The 18,956-nt window shown below is 42.1% G+C and overlaps 1 protein-coding gene and 1 long non-coding RNA gene across 2 annotated transcripts; both read left to right on the forward strand.

Annotated features, from left to right (window-relative positions):
• Positions 1-13,018: 13,018 nt before the first annotated feature.
• On the forward strand, positions 13,019-17,953 carry LOC135501803 (uncharacterized). Its single transcript, XM_064794122.1, has 3 exons — positions 13,019-13,061; positions 13,355-13,911; positions 17,538-17,953. The coding sequence occupies exons 2-3, from the start codon at positions 13,482-13,484 to the stop codon at positions 17,576-17,578; spliced, it is 471 nt and encodes a 156-aa protein (XP_064650192.1). The 5' UTR covers positions 13,019-13,061; positions 13,355-13,481; the 3' UTR covers positions 17,579-17,953.
• A 1-nt stretch (position 17,954) lies between these two features.
• On the forward strand, positions 17,955-18,549 carry LOC135501804 (uncharacterized). The gene is made up of 2 exons (XR_010449644.1): positions 17,955-18,083; positions 18,401-18,549. It is a non-coding gene; the product is annotated as an uncharacterized LOC135501804 (long non-coding RNA).
• Positions 18,550-18,956: the final 407 nt, after the last annotated feature.

The following is an 18,956-nucleotide window of genomic DNA, read 5'->3' on the forward strand; positions in this document are numbered from 1 at the left end:
AAACAACGGAAAATACATGTACTACTCCGCCAAACCTCTTCTATTTTACTCAGCACATCTTATTTTAAGGACAAATTTGGTTGACCATAGTAAGACACTATTAAACAATAAACCTTCTGATACTTTTTGTATTGTACCTGTTGAAGATGGTGGTCTGGTTCAGCTTCAAAGTCATGAACTTAATTGTACTAACTGGCTAATAAATGTTCTAATCATCTCAAATTTGATATCAGTGCTGAAGATGGTAAACTAGTTAATTTCAGAGGAACACCAATTACCCTACATTTTTCACTTGAAACTGTAGATGATGTATTCACTCCAATAAATGAGTAGTTAAAATAAGTTTGGTTCTTTAACCACCTCTTTCACCACAGGAGTATTTGTCATCACAACCTTCTCTTTAACACTCTTTATCTTTTTCTTAAACTTAAAGTAAATGATATCGACAATAGCAACTGCTGCCACAGCCGCAATCATACCAGAACGGCACCTTCCCCATAGAGGTATACGGTATACTACACTATACGCCAACAATGGCTTCACAAAGGGTGCATGACCATGAAACTATTTTTCGCGTATAGTATAGTATAGGGTATAGCTCTATGGGGAAGGTGCCTTAGGCCGCGTATCCATAGGGTATGCCCTTGTGTAGTGTCGCGTTATGGCGTAACAGCCTTGTGACGTTGTTCAGGTTCTGGTTCAGGATCGAGCGAAGCTCTCTGTGCGAACTTTGTTCTCGGGACTTTGTCCGTCAAGACTTTGTCCGGTTCTTGCTCTGGTTCTGGTTCTGGTTCTTGTTCAACCGGTTCTGGTTGTCTGGTATCACTTTTCAACCTCTTAAATTCTTGTGACCATTTATCTAACTCTCTTGACCATGCTAATTGGTTCTCTTATCTTTATTTCTTTGGTTTCTCAATGGTTTTCACGAGAGCTGTGTTTGAGCTTTCGAGCTTCGCTCCTGACACTTTGTCATGCTCTTGTGAAGAAGTCATGTTCACAGGAATATGTCCGACCTGTGTCACATGAGTCTCTTGATTCTTCTGATCTATTTATCTTAATTGCTTTTTGTTGACTACCCTCATTACAATGTCCTAAGTGATAAGAGTTGATGATGCTAAAGCTCGAGCTTTGCTCGTATGACGAAGTCACCCTAGTTAATGCTCCCATCCTCAGACTCACCCACCCTACCACTTGTCAAGTTCGTTAGTAATGAGGTAATCATTTGTTAAGTCTTCATAAAGATCACCTGCGTCATCAACCGGCAAGAACAACTTTGTTAGTTAAGTGTAAGTTTTTAAGACTGTCTTACCCAATGAATCGTTAAGACTGGCACATCTTTGTCTGGTAGATTTTATGATATTTCAAGATTTCCTTCTCTGTCATACTATCTAAGTCATTAAAGGCCATAACTCCAGGTATTTTGCCATTTTCTGCTGTAAGACGATTTCAAAAGTGTACCTAACACTTTATACAATACAGAAAACCCAATGCAATTAGCTCCATCCATTTTGAAGATATAGCCATTTATGTGTTTGACAACTCGATTACCTGATCAGGCTAGCAACTGGCTTGTTAGAGCCAGGCGGCGGGTTCAGCAAAAGTTGTGATGTAGATCAGGCTATCTGTACATGTCATGCAATCATAAAAGCAGGAGTCGTGGCCTTAATTAATTATGCACACCTCGAAGTAATGTGTTTCATTCACTATGGTGTATTGTGTGGCTCCGAATTGTGTCAAGGATAGCACAAAGAACAATCGAATGACGGATGGGACCCATTTTCATGAATTTCCAAAGCCAGTTGAACGAGAGAGGAGGAAGCTGTGGATTCGGAAGTGCAAACGTTTGGAGTGTTGGAAGCCTGAGCCTTCGGCCAAACTTTGCAGTGATCACTTTCTCGATACGGATTATCACATGAAGCCGGATATCTGCATCCAACTGAATATTAAATGCCACTTGTTAAAAACAGCTGTTCCATCTGTATTCGATTTGACCAACCCCACTTACATGCGACAGCCTCCAAAGGAACGTTCGTTAGCCAAAAAACGTAAACATCAAGAAGTGAGTTGAACACTATTTCATGATTTATACACTGCTGATGCACACAACACTCATACTGCTCTCACTCTCTGAACTGTATGGGGAAGCCATCTTGCTTTGTTCTGAATAGCCTGATCTACGTCATCAACAAATCCCTAGCGGCCACATGTGGAACTAATCTAAAGTTGTGTGTGGTGGGAAATTCAAATAGTTTAAAATTGAAAATTGAAATAACTAAATAATGACTTTATCATTAGAATTTTTTTAATGTCTGGGATCTTGTTTTTTTAACCCTCAACATATTTCATGAGTATCAAGCATGTTTCAAACCTAGATATATGGCCTTTAAATGTAAGCTGTTTATTCAGGAAGTCTTTTTTTTGTACCGGTAGCAACTAGTACTTCAAGGTCTTGTTTTGCTTTGATACCAATATCAGTAAAGGCTTGTTGACTACTAGTCGAGCTTTGCTCTCTTGACTTTTGTCATGTTCTTTTGACGAAGTCATAGTCGAACTTTGTTCTCTTGACGAAGTCATAGTCTAACTTTTTTTATGTTAGTTGAGGCTAGTTGAGTCTTAGTTGTGGCTAGTTGAGACGTAGTCGAAATTTGTTCTCTTGACGAAGTCATAGTTGAGGCTAGTTGGTGACCAGGGTTAACTAGATTGGAACTATTCAACGACACTTGTTGCTTTGTAGTCGAACTCTGTCCTCTTGACGAAGGCATAGTGTAGTTTTGTTGGTAACTAGCATTGTTCTGCTGAAGGTAAGTTCCACTTTGTTGGTACCCTTGTTGTGAACTAGGGTTAAATCACACCAATATGTTTCATCTTTTATTCGATTACCGCTGTGTTGTTCATTGAATATATTTAAATGGGTTTCCAACATTATTTGAGTTTTACTCTCAGGATTAATGTCCGTTGTTTACCAGAGACCACTCTGACGTCCTGATCTACGATACGATAAGAGATCTATTTTAGCCTTTTAGCTACATGGTAAAAACATTCAAGCCTGACTTCGTCGTGAGAGTTTCACTCGAGCTCTGCTCTCGAGACAAAGTCCGATTGAGACTTCGTCTTTAGCAACAAGGTTGGATTCCTTCATCAGTACCCTTAACAATATTAGAAATCTCATAAACATCTTTTTCATCATCTCTGTAGGTTTCGAATAAGTTACTTCTTGTGAAATCATACCATAATTGGTTTAAATCATCAATTCTATCCTTGTTTGTTAAATAAGGATTCATCACTACATAATCTCTTTTCAAAAGCTTGGTGTAAAAAGACTTTGTAATTTGTGGTAATCATAATACCACAATAATGTAGGTATCTTAGGTATGCATGGTAAACCAGTCTAAAATCTTTTAAATTATCGTCATTTAATTGAGGTTTACCAAGTGCTCTGTTGATGAATTCAGTCTCTAGAAACCAATCATGTTCACCGCAGTATATTTTGAAAAACATTTCATACACCCAGAGCTTTGCTCTTAGGACTTTGTCTGTCAGGACATTGTCCGGTAATTTAGATGGCAGTTTGGCGATACCAGATTTCAATGCACACTAAACTGTGTGTTCATATCTGGTATCACTATGACATTGCAATGGGCTTAAAGAGGTTGAATAGCGCCTCCAGAAGCAAGCAACAGCGCCACCCGTAGCAGAAATAAGAACTGCTTAGTGACGTCATGGTTTCCATATACGGCATCTCATTTGCATATTTTCACAACCTTATTTACTACGAGTTATAAATATGCCAGTAGCACGTGGATCATGACGGGCGGCGCTGTCAGGTGTTTCCACTATGGGTTACATAATCGGCTACAAAGAGGCCAGTGTTCTAGTAAATGAAGTTAGCAATGATAGCGAAAGAATGTTAGTGTATGTTACGCAGTCAATAGCGATAGTAGTGAGTTGGAGAGAGGAGAAAATGGAAAATGGAGAGAATAGTAGTATGGATTTCGAGTCCCAAGAAGAAAATTTGCAAAGTTTTCATCAAACTGATAATCACATTCCTTCCTTCTCTGTCTCCAACAATTAAAAGTTGCTGCAGTCAACCTGATGCGTTTATCCGCGAGCGAATCGACGAGACGAAGCATTTTTCAAGCATCCGAATGGTACCTTACAGATCCGCAAGGGGCGCGTTACCGAAAATGTTGCAAAAATCAATAACGTGATCGTAAATATTGTCATATTTTTCAAAATGAGAGTATGTAAATGATACGCAGACGGTAAACCAATGAAAGGCCAGTATCTATTGAACCTTACAAGTGATTTGGGGGCCTTTTTTAGTTCATAAACATGAAACCAGGTGGTGCTTTTTAGTTCGTAATGATGACAAGAGGAGGCACTTTCAGTTCGTGAAATTGATACTTGGTGGCGCTTTTAGTTCATAAAAATGACACTAGGTGGTACCCCCCTTATCCAGTATGGTTTAGGACTTCTGTTCTGATTGGTTGTGGGCATCGACTGATGGTAACTGTACTTGATTTCCATACAGAAGTCCCGGGTTCATATCACAGTCTATAGTCTGTAGGTTTTAGTTACCAAATATCCCTTCAAACGACATTCGATCATCCCCCCCCCCCTCCCCCCGGTCATTGGGTTTGTTTTTGGTATGGAACAGTTCTAGAACTGTTGAACTGTGCCGATAGACTTTGGACAGTTCTAACAATACAATAAAAGGGAATGTTCTGTCACTGTTCCAACCAACATCACATTTCAATGGTTACCTGGCCTGAAATGATTACGACATGACAGATAGATCACGGTCATTATCAATTATAAACTGACACACCTGCATCAAATGGGTCTTATCCAACGAATACTACATGCACACACTACAAAGTTTTCACATTTTATTCGTAACGTTGTTGTTGAACTAATTAAAGTAGATTTTATTTTTAAACACTGTGAGCTATTATCGCTAATTTCCATATTACTACCCAACCACTGGATTGGCCTAAGCTCTACCATGGCAGCACTCATTACGTATTCATGTGTGTGTACACTAGCGGCACAGAATGGGATGAAAGGACACAACAGGACCATTGCCTCAAAATTTGGCTCAGTTGTAAAAAGAGCGGTACATACAATGCAACATGGTGATAAATTGTTTAACTGAAAGACTAAGAAGTAAATGCCATTGGGTAGTAGAGAGCAAATGTAGCTTAGTGGTACAAGAATCGTCTGAATCGGTAGACTGTTCCCTGATCTGCAGCTGCGGAAAGAAATGCTATATTTCAGTGAAAATATCATGCGAAAGAAATTTGGCGGTGACTTTTTACCCGTTTTCCGTAATAAAAACACATACCTTTTGAGGCTGCTAGATGCACAGCTATTGCCACCAGAGCGATGAAGGTTCTCATGATGGCTGTAAACAAAAGGTAATCTACGGAAGAAAAGAGAGCAGAGTTAACTGTTTCAGCCAAACTAGTAACACGATAATACATCGTAAGATGTAAACCGGTCATCTCGTTCGTATCAGAATAAACAAAAGCGAAAAGAAAAAAACACGAGAATACACCAGAAAATTAAATTAAACCGATATGGCAATAGTTCTATTGCATTCCGTCAAGAAAAAAGTAATTGTTCGTTACAAAAAATACAAAGAATAAAATACTTGTCATGAAATTTTCACCCACTAGCTAGTATTCATAAAAATGCAATATTTACGAATAGTGCTTGAAAAACAAAGCGTAACAGCTTTAACCAACCGTCATAATCTTACCTGACTGCGGAGGATAAGTCTGGGCGGCGTTGCTTCCTCGGGCTGTCCGGTTGAACTGAATGTGGATCTACTCCCCGCTTGATGAGTTATATTGAAACTCACCAGCTCACTCTTGGAACATCTGTCGGTATTTCGACTGAACAAAACAACTGTGCGGTACTCTTCACACCCCTACGCAGTGTCTTCGAAACCAGCAGCGGGACGCCATCATTGAATTCCTGCCTGTATGAGGGACCGAACATGGTCCAAGATCTCGTCCAAATACTCTCCAGATTCCGAACAAAGAAGATTGGTATTTCCGCAGACATCGCTAGGGCCTTTTTATTAGTTAGATTAATCGAGGCTGATCGAAAATTCGTTAAATTTCTGTGGTTCAAGAACAATGATCTCACCAAAGAAATAGTACCCTACCATTGTAACACTGTTATATTCGGTAACGTATCCAGTCCGTTCGCCTTAGCTATTACGCTTCAAAAGCATCTTGCCGCATATGACACAGTGGTTGCCAAGGACATGCAACATAAACTCTATGTAGACAATCTATTAACCGGAGTTGAAAACGATCAGGAAGGGGTCAAATATTATCAAGAATCGCGCAAAATAATGAATGCAGCCGCATTCAACCTCCGTCAATGGAGCACTAATTCAGACACTCTATCCAAAAGGAATCAAACAGAAGGATTACAAACAAAATCGGACAAAGTCGGAGTACTCGGTCTCAAATGGGACACCATATCAGATAACTGTCAATCGCAAAAAAGGATTTACCACTGCCACAGACAATCACAAAACGTATTGTCACATCGCAAACTGCCTCCACCTTTGACCCTCTAGGGTTAATCGCACCAATAATTGTTCCAGCAAATGCCTATCTCAACAAACTTTGGACAAATGTGAACGACTGGGACGACAAACTATCAGAAAAGGAAAAGGAACAATGGCAACAAATACGTCAAAATTCGCTAAATCGCGCGCACGAAATTAGCATACCACGTTGGTTCAGGGGTAACTGCAACAACCCACTTCAAATAGTGATCTTTTGCGATGCCTGCCCCACCACAGCCATAGGCTGCGTTGCCTATGCAAAACAGGGCGATTCAGTGACACTCATTGGGTCCAAAAACAAAATAGTTTCGCAGAAATGTGCGAAATTTACCGCACCTCAGCTCGAATTAATGGCCATGTTCATGGGAATCAAATACGCCGAGTCACTACAGGTCATTCACAAATCGGACTATCCAGCCATAGACATTACCTATCTTACAGACTCTGAGATCGCACTCTACTGGTTAAGATCAGATAAGAAACTCAAAACATTCGTCAAAAATCGAGTCAACGCAATCAGGCAGAACTCTAACTTAGCTTCAAGGTTACACGTCCCTACCAAGGAAAACGCAGCCGATATACTTTCACTTGGCACAACCTGTCAGGACCTCCAGAACTCTATGTGGCTTCAAGGGCCTGAATGGGTCAAACTTGAGCAAGCCTTGTGGCCCGTTACCTCAGTTCTCAACTTGCATCTAAATACCAGTACCACCCTGACCACGGGGATCCAAATGGAAAATGACTTTCGAACATGTATGGCTGCTACACCGGATACAGCGGGCACTATTGCACCGGCGATATCCCCAGACAAATTCAGCTCATGGACTGAACTACTACGCGTGACCGCATTAGTCAGGCGAGCCTTCAAACCAGGCATCAAACATAAACATCACCTCAGTGCCGAGGTCATCCACGATGCAGAAAAGCTGTGGATAACGCACATCCAGAATAAACACTATTACCACATCATCAGGTTCCTAGAAGCAGAAAAATCCGGCAAGCTACAATTACCTACGCGACCTTCCATTGTCAATCAACTTGGCCTCATTCTCGACAATCAACACACCATTCGCTGCGGTGGGAGGATCAGGAAGGCTGAGGTCACCACTGCTAGAAAATATCCCATACTGCTACCTGGGACATGACATCTGACTTCCTTAATAATAGAACACTCACACCACACAGCTGTGCACTATGGCGTAGGGATCACCATGGCTGCACTCCGGGAAAAGTATTGGATCACATCGATGAGATGAACCGTGAAGAAAGTGTTGAGAAGATGTGTCATCTGCAGAAAGATCGCAGGTCGTCCATACCTAGCACCCGTAGCACCGCAATTGCCTAATTTTCGCCTCAATGATATCAAACCATACACGTCAACAGCGATAGACTTCACCGCGCATCTCTACGTCCGAGTGAAGAACGTCACGCAGAAAGCCTAAGTGTGTCTGTTTACTTGCTGCACCACCCGGGCCGTTCACCTAGAAATCACCCCGGACCTCACGGTGGAATCTTTCCTGCGAGCATTCCGTCGATTTACGGCAGAGATCAATTCCACAACTCATCTATTGCGATAATGCCAAGACATTTTCTAGCGCAGATAAAGAATTAAAACGTCTGTGCATGAACGTTGACAGTGAACCTTGCCTCAGACACTTTGCTAATAAAAGGATTACCTTTAAGTACACTCCGGTGCAAGCCAGCTGGTTTGCCGGTGTGCACGAGAGGATGATCGGGGTAGCGAAATCAGCCATTAAAAAGTCGCTTGGAAAATCACTCGTTCAAATGGATGAATTACAAACATTAGTCAAAGAAATTCAATCGGTTATCAACAACCGTCCGCTTACGTACATTTCCGCCGATCCCACTGAACTTAAAGCAATCACGCCGAACAATCTTATTTACGGACATGATATCTCGATTTTAGCACATGAGGACATTGACACTGGTACGGAGGCTAACTTTGATCCGACATACGGCGGTCGTGAGGCCCTAGAACAAATGGCACACAAACGGGCACTACTGTTGCCGAACTTTCGCACGAGATTTTACAATGAGTACTTGGCAACTCACCGTCAGCAACATCAATACGAACTGAGAAAGCAGAACGCTAAATCTGACGTCATCAGAAAGGGTGACGTAATATTAGTTCACGACAAAGACCAACCCCGTCGAAAGTGGAAACTTTGGTACATTTAGGAATATACACAGAGGTGCCGACGGTCTTACCAGGTCAGCCGCAGTAAGCGCTGCGACCGGACTTTCTATCCGAGCGATTGCCAAGCTCTAACCACTCCAGTTAAATGTGGGGACGCTTGCGACAAACGAGATTTCACCTGCTGAGATCAAGCCACCGCAACGAGCGAAGCGCACTGCCGCGCTTCATGCCAGAGATAAAATTATTGGACTGTATGGATTAGTATAAATCCATCCTACCTATAGATAGTTTGAACTGACGGATCGGTACAGATTCGTTCTACAAGACGAAAAGACATCCGAGGCAACAGCCATTTGACCATTGCAGGTGACAACATATAATCAACTTATTGCATCTTAACCATGATGAATAATCGTTCACTTAGTCTAGCATTATAGCGTTCAACTTAGATTTCAACACTTGCTAAACGTCTCTATTGACATAGGTGATTCGTCAATTAGCAACGAAGATCTATCATCGGGCTTAGCACCCTTTGGCCGGGCCGGGAGTGTCGGAAAATCATCTTGTAAACACACTCGGTTGCCAGAAGCTCCATCTGGCTTAGCTTGACCCAGGGGCCACGGGGTCGTGAGTTCAGGACTTGTATCATGTATCTTAGTGAGAATAAACTTCAGTGGTGGAAATGAAACCATGAGAGTGACTTCGCCATTACGTAGGCCGCATCTCCCCATACCAGATATTGAAATAGTAGTGAATAGACCCCTCTATTTACGACAGTTAGAACTCCTTTTTTTTAAACACTGGGCCCGACGAAGATCACACTTCATTTTGGAGTGTTGGTGTAGTTGGAATAGTCACTGAACTGCTGTCGAGAGACCGAGGTGGCTAAAGGTATCGGTTTGCCGAAGAAAAGTACGTGCTTACCTGCAGAGGAAATGATGACACAAAAAAAATAAATAAAAAATTTAGTTCATTTTGAGGGGCGTAAGGCCCGCATTTATTATTTTTATCCATTTGCACCCCTCCAACACTGTAATGGGAGGGCCTTGTTACTATTGTGTTGCAAAGGTAAACCAATACCTTGCTACCCACCATGGGAACTAGGTTGACCGATTTTACTTTGTAATCCAGCGAAGCATTATTGAATCGTCTACATCCTCTGTTGGAATCCAGCTGCAGTAAACTGAAGAGGTGTTGAATATGGTGCGGTAATATCGATTCAATATTGAAACTCCATTCGAATTGCATTGTTCCAATGTGCCGTTCTCTTCACAAGTGTTCATCCAGGTGCGATGGATGTAGAAATTGAATGCTGTCGTGGTCAGAACAATAAAAAAATTGTTGCAGTCTATTACATTACTCTAGCAAATATCCGTGCCCTGCACGGTGTTGAGGCGAGTGGTATGTTATGAATTTGGGTGTGGCCATGTAGGATTTACGCTTACCAATTGAAGAGTCGTTTGGGTGATATGAATAATGACTGGCAAATATTTTATCTAAAACTCCATGTACATTTACACTTGGCCTTTCTGTACAAAATTGAAGTAAAGCATTTGCTAGTATTTATTCATATCGCCCACTGTCTGTGGAAGGTGTTGTTGAGTTGAAAATCCGTAGGAAGTGATGTATGCATTGAGTTGGCTACGGGATTTCTTTAAATACTACATTCCTTGTTATTGTCTCGCACTCCTTGGGTGTTGGTGGTGTCGACTTGGACGTGTGTTCGAATGTCCTGCCTCTGGATCGAGAAGGTCACGTACAATTGGCCATGGGAGAAAACAGGTGAAGGGAGGTAAATGCCTAGTCCTTCGAATGCTTGTCCCTGTGCCTTGTCTATTGTCATTGAGGTGCCTTGTCTATTGTCATTGTGGAACTGTATCCATTGTAGGGTGAAGGGCAGGTTGTCAGATGGGGCTAATTTAATACGATGGAGTAAGTGCCCGATGGCCGACGTAGTTTCCTGTGGTGATTTCTGCATTGAGGACGTGATTAGGTAGGTGATGGATGAGAAGGCGGGACCTATTGCTGTTTTTATCAAGGTTCCGTATTAACAGCATGATGATTGAGCCCTCTTTTGAAAGCTTTTTGTGCTGTGCTATGCTTGTGGGAGTGATGGAGTGGAGGAATTCAGTAGGGCAATTGTCGGCCGCGTCAGATATGAGAATATTTTATTTCGGGCATTAGGCTATGGTTCACAAACGCTCATGTTGGACTAATAGTGAACGCAAGCAATAGCACAATCGAGCGAACAAAATACCAAGTGGTCTAAAATAGAGGTGCCCTCATCCGCATGGGGGCCAACCGTCCCTTGTTATAAAATACATGTAGAGCCCATCCGCCGGGATGGGGGGGGGGGGAGCAATCGTCTACTTTATCCGCCGGGGCCAACCGTCTACTATAGTTGGAAGGTCATTTGTGTGGAGTTAAGTGGATCGAATTTGCAAGCATTGAGTATTTGGAGGCTGTACGTAGAGGGTTATTATGCGTCTTGGATCAGGTTCTATTGTCGGACACTACAAAGGGAAACCAAATATGTTGAGTACAGAAGTCGGATGGAAGAAAACACAAGCTGAGGTGGCCATCCAGTAGTCATGGTAGTAGTCTCCATCAGTATTAAACTTCGCATCGCAGACACTGGAATAAACACTTCATTTCTAGGGTAGTTGTCGGCCTCGTCAGCTATGAGAAGATTTTATTCAGGGCATTAGGTTATGGTTCACAAATATTTGCTCCTCTTGAATCTCACTGCCACCTCTTTAAATCACGCCCCCCCCCCCCCCGCCCATAACCAATGTTTTCAATGACAAATCAGCTTTCACTCCCCTCATAAAAAATACCACGGAGAAAACTGATGCATTAGCCAGTGATGACTTAAACACTTCGACTAACCCTGGAATAAACCGATGGCTATTAGCGGGACGAGGCGGACAAGTCTGTTCCGCCCAATCAACGGCTCTTACATCTTTCCTAGAAACTCAGTCACTTGAAAACAATCACCGTACCTTAAACGCGCTCTCACTGGCTGAAATGTGGAAGGCATGGGACGCACGTGCGGAATTTCTTGTTCTTAGACGATTCAATACACGATATTGTAGGAAGCAATCATCCTCCAAGGCCCGCAATCGGAAAAAAGCTTACTAAATAAATACCACAAAAGAACAATATAAGTTTCAATTATTTTGACAGAATGAATGAAATATGACTAAATGAGTAACCTGAAAGCAGATTGTATTCATTGTGTTCATTTGAAATGCAGTTTTGAGACATGGATGGTACACTTTTATCAATAAACAGCCGGCAATCCGCTGGAAGCTTGTGGGTTTATTCAAGGCATAAGCTCGGTTGATAGTGCCAAGTGTTGGCCGGAGCTTCATGATGATTCCTTGTGTGGCCTCAGGAATTACCGGATGCGGACCACCCCAAAGGTGCCTCGAAATGGCGGCTGGAATTTTCCAGGCTACCGGTCATGTATGCCATGCTTTTTATGGCGTCACAGGCATGTGATTGTCGCAATGTGGACATCACGTGATAATTACAAATTCTTTGGGCCAAATAACGCTTGCTGACGTGTATTGCATGATGATGTGACCTCGACCGTCATGTGGACGAAAACAAACAACTATAAAAATAACATCAAATATGGAAGACATGGCCGATCGTCTTGTTTGCCTTCAGTGCTGCCATCTGTGCGACGGTCAGGTACCAATCTTACCCTGTCGTTTTAGTAGAATAGATCCTGGTCGTGCATCGTACATCGTACATCGTGCATGGGAATGGTAAAAGGTAACGTCATCACTCAACAGAAACAAGGCCCTCCCATTACAGTGTTAGAGCGATGCAAATGGATACAAATAATAAATGCGGGCCTTAAGCCCGCAACACACGCGGAATTTCTCACCAACTTAGTTGGAATTTTAATTCATAACAGGAATCGGCCAACTCAAAGCTTTCGTGTGTTTGCAACGCAGACCAGGTAACTGATACTTTGCCTGATTGGTTGGAGCTGCTGGCTGCACTACCGACTTGTTCTATGTGTGTATCTGCTCATTTTGGGGCTTGACCTGAATAATTAGAAACAGTCTCAGATCGGTGATACTAGAGTGAGTTCATTAATTGACAAGAGCCTTGAGTTATGAAGTCATCCAAATCTTTGAAGAGTACCGCACAGTTGTTTTGTTCAGTCGAAATACCGACAGATGTTCCAAGAGTGAGCTGGTGAGTTTCAATATAACTCATCAAGCGGGGAGTAGATCCACATTCAGTTCAACCGGACAGCCCGAGGAAGCAACGCCGCCCAGACTTATCCTCCGTAGTCAGGTAAGATTATGACGGTTGGTAAAAACTGTATTATGATGATTATCTTTGTTGCATATCCAGTAAAAGAAGCAAAATGCGTACACATGTATGCATTAGATGAAACAAATAAACAGTGATTATTTTTCCAAAGCCTCTTCGCAATAGTTAATAGGTCTGGACTAAAGAAGCTACTTTACATGTAGGTTCGTTTTGGGTTTTGTTTCCGGTCAGGGTTTTTTTATCCTAAGCGACAGAGGTTAATCAAACTTCTGTTTGCAATTTGCCATGTAACTTCTTCTTTTCAATACATGTAGGTCTAAAAGAGCGACCTCGTCCGTCTATGACAACGAATTTGGCCGAAATGTTCTTCAGCTTGATGGAATCAACCAGTACGCTCTTCTCCCTGCAGTACGGTTCAAGAAAACCGACTTCACCATCGAAATGTGGTTCAAAACAACCGCAAATAACAAGAGGCAAGTCCTAATTGGCGACTGGTCAAAGCCTTGGCAGTTTCTGATTGACGTGACGGCGAATGGGGAAATCGGGGTCACCCTCAGACGAGACATCAACAGTGCAGGAAGTGATCCCAAGCAGGATCTGCTGACCGCTAGAGGAGGCACCGTGGAAGTGGGCCAATGGCAGTACCTCCAAGTGGAATACGCCCACGGGCCTGGTACTTGTCTCGTTTACCTGAATGGCGTCGAGGTGGCACAAAGCACTACCAATTATACGGATCACAACCTGCAGGTTAACACCCACGAACAATACGAGATCGGCTACAAGAAAGACACCAAGAGCGACTACTTCACGGGACGAATTGGCTTTCTCAGAATCCTCAACGAGGTTTTTAACCCTAGCGCCCATGTACATGGTAAGAGGTCCAATTTTCCACCTTGACGAAGTTCGGCTTGCGATGGGCTTGTAGATGTGTCAGTGATGAAGTAGCGTTTGTTACAATTGTATCTGCTGATCCATTACGAGTTGTGCTTCGTTAACAGCAGCTTTTCAGTTAATGTCTCAGTCATTTAATTGCAAGTGCATGCAGCCCTCGTCGACTGGGAGTGAGCATAAATAAGACTTACCGCTCCCTATCGCAACCCCCTTGTAAGACAACCGCAGAACGGTGGATTCTCTGCTTGGCGGCACACTGGCCAGCCTTTCGACACAATAAAACGATGGACGCTGCAAGGTTCGGGCTAATAATACAACAACATGTACATTAAAAAAACTGCACGAGTAGCTGATCCAAGTATCCAGATTGCATGAGATGAGTTTCTACGGACTGAAAGCTCGAGAGCTTACAGGCCTTAGAAAATCATCACATCCCCATAAATAGTAGAAAATTAAGATAAATAGGCAATTTTTCATGTCATTTTTTACCCGATACCCTCATGACGTGAAAACGTCGAGGAAGACGAATAAACACTTGAGTTGAAGACGTCATGACCTCATGGCAAAATGACGTAAAAGCGGACGGTCTTTCAACAGTCAGAGTCTGGATTGCACGAGAAATTCTCTCGAGCATTCTCGTGCAGTACAGATATATTTTTATTTGAACGCTCATGTCATGTTTCATTCATCTTTCGCACATTTTTCTCAAAATAAACTCTGCAAAGTTATGAGGAGCAGTTGGGTTTGTGTATCAAATTGAACAACGAAAAATTTGGTTTTAAATCCTTTTTTAAATGCTTTTTGACAGCTTCCACATTTTGCTTGGCAACTATAACCGCTGAATTCTAAACGAGGCTTCGTTTGTGAATAGTGCATTTACACTGTTAAGTGCGGTTCGTTCTAAATCCAGAAGTATTAAGGTAGCAGGAAGGGTTGGGCGTTTGTGGTTTCTGAGTCTGAGGGGGTTGGTGTCTGTTGACTGTGCTTGAAGAGAGACTAGGCATGGCGCCAGTCTCTCTTAAAACACAGTCAACAGGCATTAATGGTCTCAGTATTTGGGTAAGTACAGAATCAAGCCAGCTCAGAGAGCAATGATTGAACGATGCTGTGCGGGACAAGTCCAGGGATACTGCATCAGTCACGACCAACTTCTCATCAGAAAGCGTCACCACCAGCATATTCAATGTTCAGTTCCAACCTGTACCAGTCCAATGCACGCCTGTCATGGTCAGCCAACAGTGGTCAGCTTAGCGCGATATGGAACATTCTTCCGAAACTCAAGCGAGGGAAGTCTGCTCATTAGCATATCTCGCGCACCGCTCCTTCTGGTCAAACACCGTAGTGAAATCGTAATGGAAAACGTCTTGCTTTGCGCCAGACTAATAAGTGAAGAACTAATAGGTAAAGAACTTCTACTTGCGCGAGACTGCTGTGATAAAATTATCATTGCAGAGACTCCGGTGACGTACACATATATTTTTTACAATCAAAAATGCCCTCAAAAGACGACATGGAATGATTATTTTATTGATATTTCCTACTATATACCTTCCAATTATCACTTTATACAAATAGATCGGCGTTAGGTTGCATGCTTTTCTTTCCTGGTGACACTATAAAGCAAAATAGTTGCAACCCCGTAAATGCGCTATAAGTCCAATAATAAGTGACGGTGACCCGTTATAAATGTTTCGCCAGCTTCGCTTTTTTGCCGCTACGCGGCACTTTGGGCCATTGCGTCCAGATATTGTTTGTTGTATTATAAAAGCTGGCCCCTGTGGTGGACCGCAGCAGAATGGATAAATTAATAAGTGTTCGAAACGCATCTTCTTGTCCTTTCTTTCTTTATTCAACCTTGACATGACAATCCATGTAACGACTAACTAAGGATGACAACGATGACGATGATGATGGTTCAACTGTAAAGATAAACATAACAAATGCCTTAACACTAGACAAGTAATGATTTTGACTAGGCCAGTAATATAGTAATAATACTCATCGTTACGAAACAAACCAGGGAAACCTCCCGTAGATAATCCAAACTGAGGACAAGAAATGACTCCAAGCCGACTTTACAGTAGAAGACAATGCGTTTAGCTATATAGATTTACGGCAGGTGGCAGCACCATACGGCCACAGCTGACAGCATGCTCTCTGTGCTCAAATTAACCACTGCCAACGGCAGATTGGTCCTAGAACAAGTAAGACAGTCTCCTTAGTCTCTTACTACATTTTAGTGTGTCCTTAGACAAGTAGAAAAGGTTTTATAATCACTTTAAGGGAGCAAAAAGGTCACGTGACCAAAAGACCGGGAAGATCTGTCACGAGTGGAGGTGGCGTGGCCGTTAGCAACCAGAATATATGATCCATTTTGATCAAGACGCGTAAAAGATTCTTACTATGGCATCTATACTTACATCACATTATTGTCCACACTGCTACGAACAATATATAGAGCCTGGCGCTCTAAAACCCACAAAAGGGTTCCGGACAAACGAAACCACACTGGTTTCGGGAAGACAAAAAATGCGAAAACGTTGATGTAAATGGGCCCATTTTCACCTCCGCCGGAGGACGCTTCGAACCATCCCGTCTTTGGGCAGAAAAAGACACAACAGCCCCTGGTACACTGTCAGTAATTTTGGATGAATCTGAATGGGCTTTTGGGGGCATTTTTGGGAGGTTTACATGGTCTTGTATCTGCCGGATCAATTCACTTTGGGTATATGATTAATTATAATGCCTGTGCCTACAAATGCCTCAGCACAACCCAATCTCGACGTGGATCATTTTTGTTAAAATATTGGCATCGTGGCGAATTTTCATATCATATCAACACTTTTTGGTCATGGTTTTAGGCTGTAATCTCTAACCCTAGCAAAAATTGATAACTTAATATTTGTTCATAGAAATCGTATCTGACTGTCATGTATTTAGACATTGCAAAGATGTGCTCAGTCTTCTGAAAACTGAGAGCAAATGGACAGAGATTGTGCACATGTCCAAAAAACTGTAATCATTTATAAGTATCCTGAGATAAAGGCTTTTTTCACCGACTCTTCATCACTAAATATCTAGAGGTGGAGTACATAAATATATATCGAAAATCACTTGTTATACCAGGATGCTTTTTGAGAGATCATTGACCAGGCCTTATTTTGACTTAATTTTTCTGTCTGTGTGACTGTCTTGTTTCACTAGCCCGCGTGCGCCATACTTACTGTAGTCAACGGCAGGTAAGCTGTGGTGACTAATTAATCAAGAATACCTTTCACTTGTAATATCTATTTGCAGTGCTCTATCACACTGAATTCTCAGGACCTACAGATCACATCAAATCGTGATTTAGCCATGTTATTATACCATATAGAATATAGAACATTTCTTTAAGTAAACAAGAGAATTTAAAACCCGTTCAGAGTAGTCCAATAGAACAAGAAAACGTAATTTCTTCTTCTTAGACAATAAATTCGGCATCATTCAATAAGGAAATCACTCCAATGTCGATGCTCAAAATGCCAACTTTACATATCTCTCCAGCTCTGTGGCCTTGTAGTCTGATTGAGAAGTAAAACCCAGGTTCATTCACTTCATCTCTTTCAGAATCAGCGAAGGTGCCTCCTTCGTCTTCGACAGTGAGTTAAACAAACTCGTCCTAGAGCTTAATGGTACTGGGTATGCTCATGTCCCCGCGGTCAAGTTCCAGAAGCAGGACTTTACCATCGAAATGTGGTTCAAATCAATTGCAAACGGCAAGAGGCAAGTCCTTTTCGGCGATTGGTCCAAACCATGGCAATTCATTATTGCGGTACAGGCCAACGGGAAGAAACAGGTGGATCTCAGACGAAACATCGACAGTGCAGGAAGCGATCCGAATCAGAATCTGATTGAAGCCAGTGGTGGTTCTGTGACACGTGGCATTTGGCAACACCTTATCGTCACGTATTCGCACGTGACTGGTACGTGTGTAATATACTTAAATGACCAAGTGGTGAGCTCCCTCATTACCGAATTCCCTGATCACGACCTACAGGTGAATGACCATCCAACCTACGAAGTCGGCTACCAGAAGGACACCGGTAACGACTTCTTTAAGGGGCGCATTGCACTCTGTTGATGGCAACGCGTACAACTTACTTGGCTGTTCAGGTGAGATATAATCGAATTATACTAGAGTTCATTCCTTATTGCTAGTCCGCATCATTTTGAGCGTGTTCTTCTGGTTGGATTTCTTTGAAGTTTGTTTGTTAATGATCTTAGCTGCGTGACCACTATTTTTGTTCAGCATTGTCAGTGGCAGGGTGCAGAAATTACACACAATTTTCAGCAAAAAAATGCATCAAACTAGAATTCCAAATCCGAAGAAATGTTTTAAAGAACGCGTTTTGGGCTTTTTAGGTGGTAATAATATTGAATTCCTTTCCATCTATGGAACTGATTAACAATTCTTTATCTCTTTTTTATAGCTTTTCCATCTTGTCACCACTAAGATGTCTGCATTACTGAGATGCATGCAAATGGCCCTTCCTCGGTTTCTTCTCAGTGAATCGCTTGATTGATGATGATTCTGCAGTGTCTACTGTAAACATCAATAAAATCCCTTGAAGTATATTTATATACGTCTTTTTGTTCTTTCATTTACTGAAAAGATCTGAACCTATGTTAAATAGATGAAGCATCGATCGATTAATTTTGCGAGCCCTTCACATTAGTAAAAAATAGCTAAATTTGCAGTTTCAGTGCTCTACTTATACTTTATTACATACTTTACAGTATTCAATAATCGATTATTGAAATCTGGTCCCCGAATCTGCCAGTATATGATGTATGTGGTCACCAACCTGGACCTTTACCACTGAAGCAGCTGAGCTAAAACGGCTGGATGATCTACCCCAAGTCACTAAGTTCGGATTGTTCTTTTAAATCTGGGGGACCCTTAATCACTTTCATGTTGTTTTGTGACGTACATTGGCTTGTGATAGACTCTTGTATTTTCTTGAGTCTATACGTCTAAATCCACTT

Source organism: Lineus longissimus, chromosome 17 (genome assembly GCF_910592395.1).
Source record: "Lineus longissimus chromosome 17, tnLinLong1.2, whole genome shotgun sequence".
NCBI lineage: Eukaryota > Metazoa > Nemertea > Pilidiophora > Heteronemertea > Lineidae > Lineus > Lineus longissimus.

Coding starts and splice junctions, on each gene's coding strand:
- LOC135501803 (XM_064794122.1), top strand. CDS start 13,482: ATGTGGTTCAAAACAACCGCAAATAACAAGAGGCAAGTCCTAATTGGC. Junction 13,912..17,537: donor CCCTAGCGCCCATGTACATG/GTAAGAGGTCCA, acceptor CATCTCTTTCAG/AATCAGCGAAGGTGCCTCCT.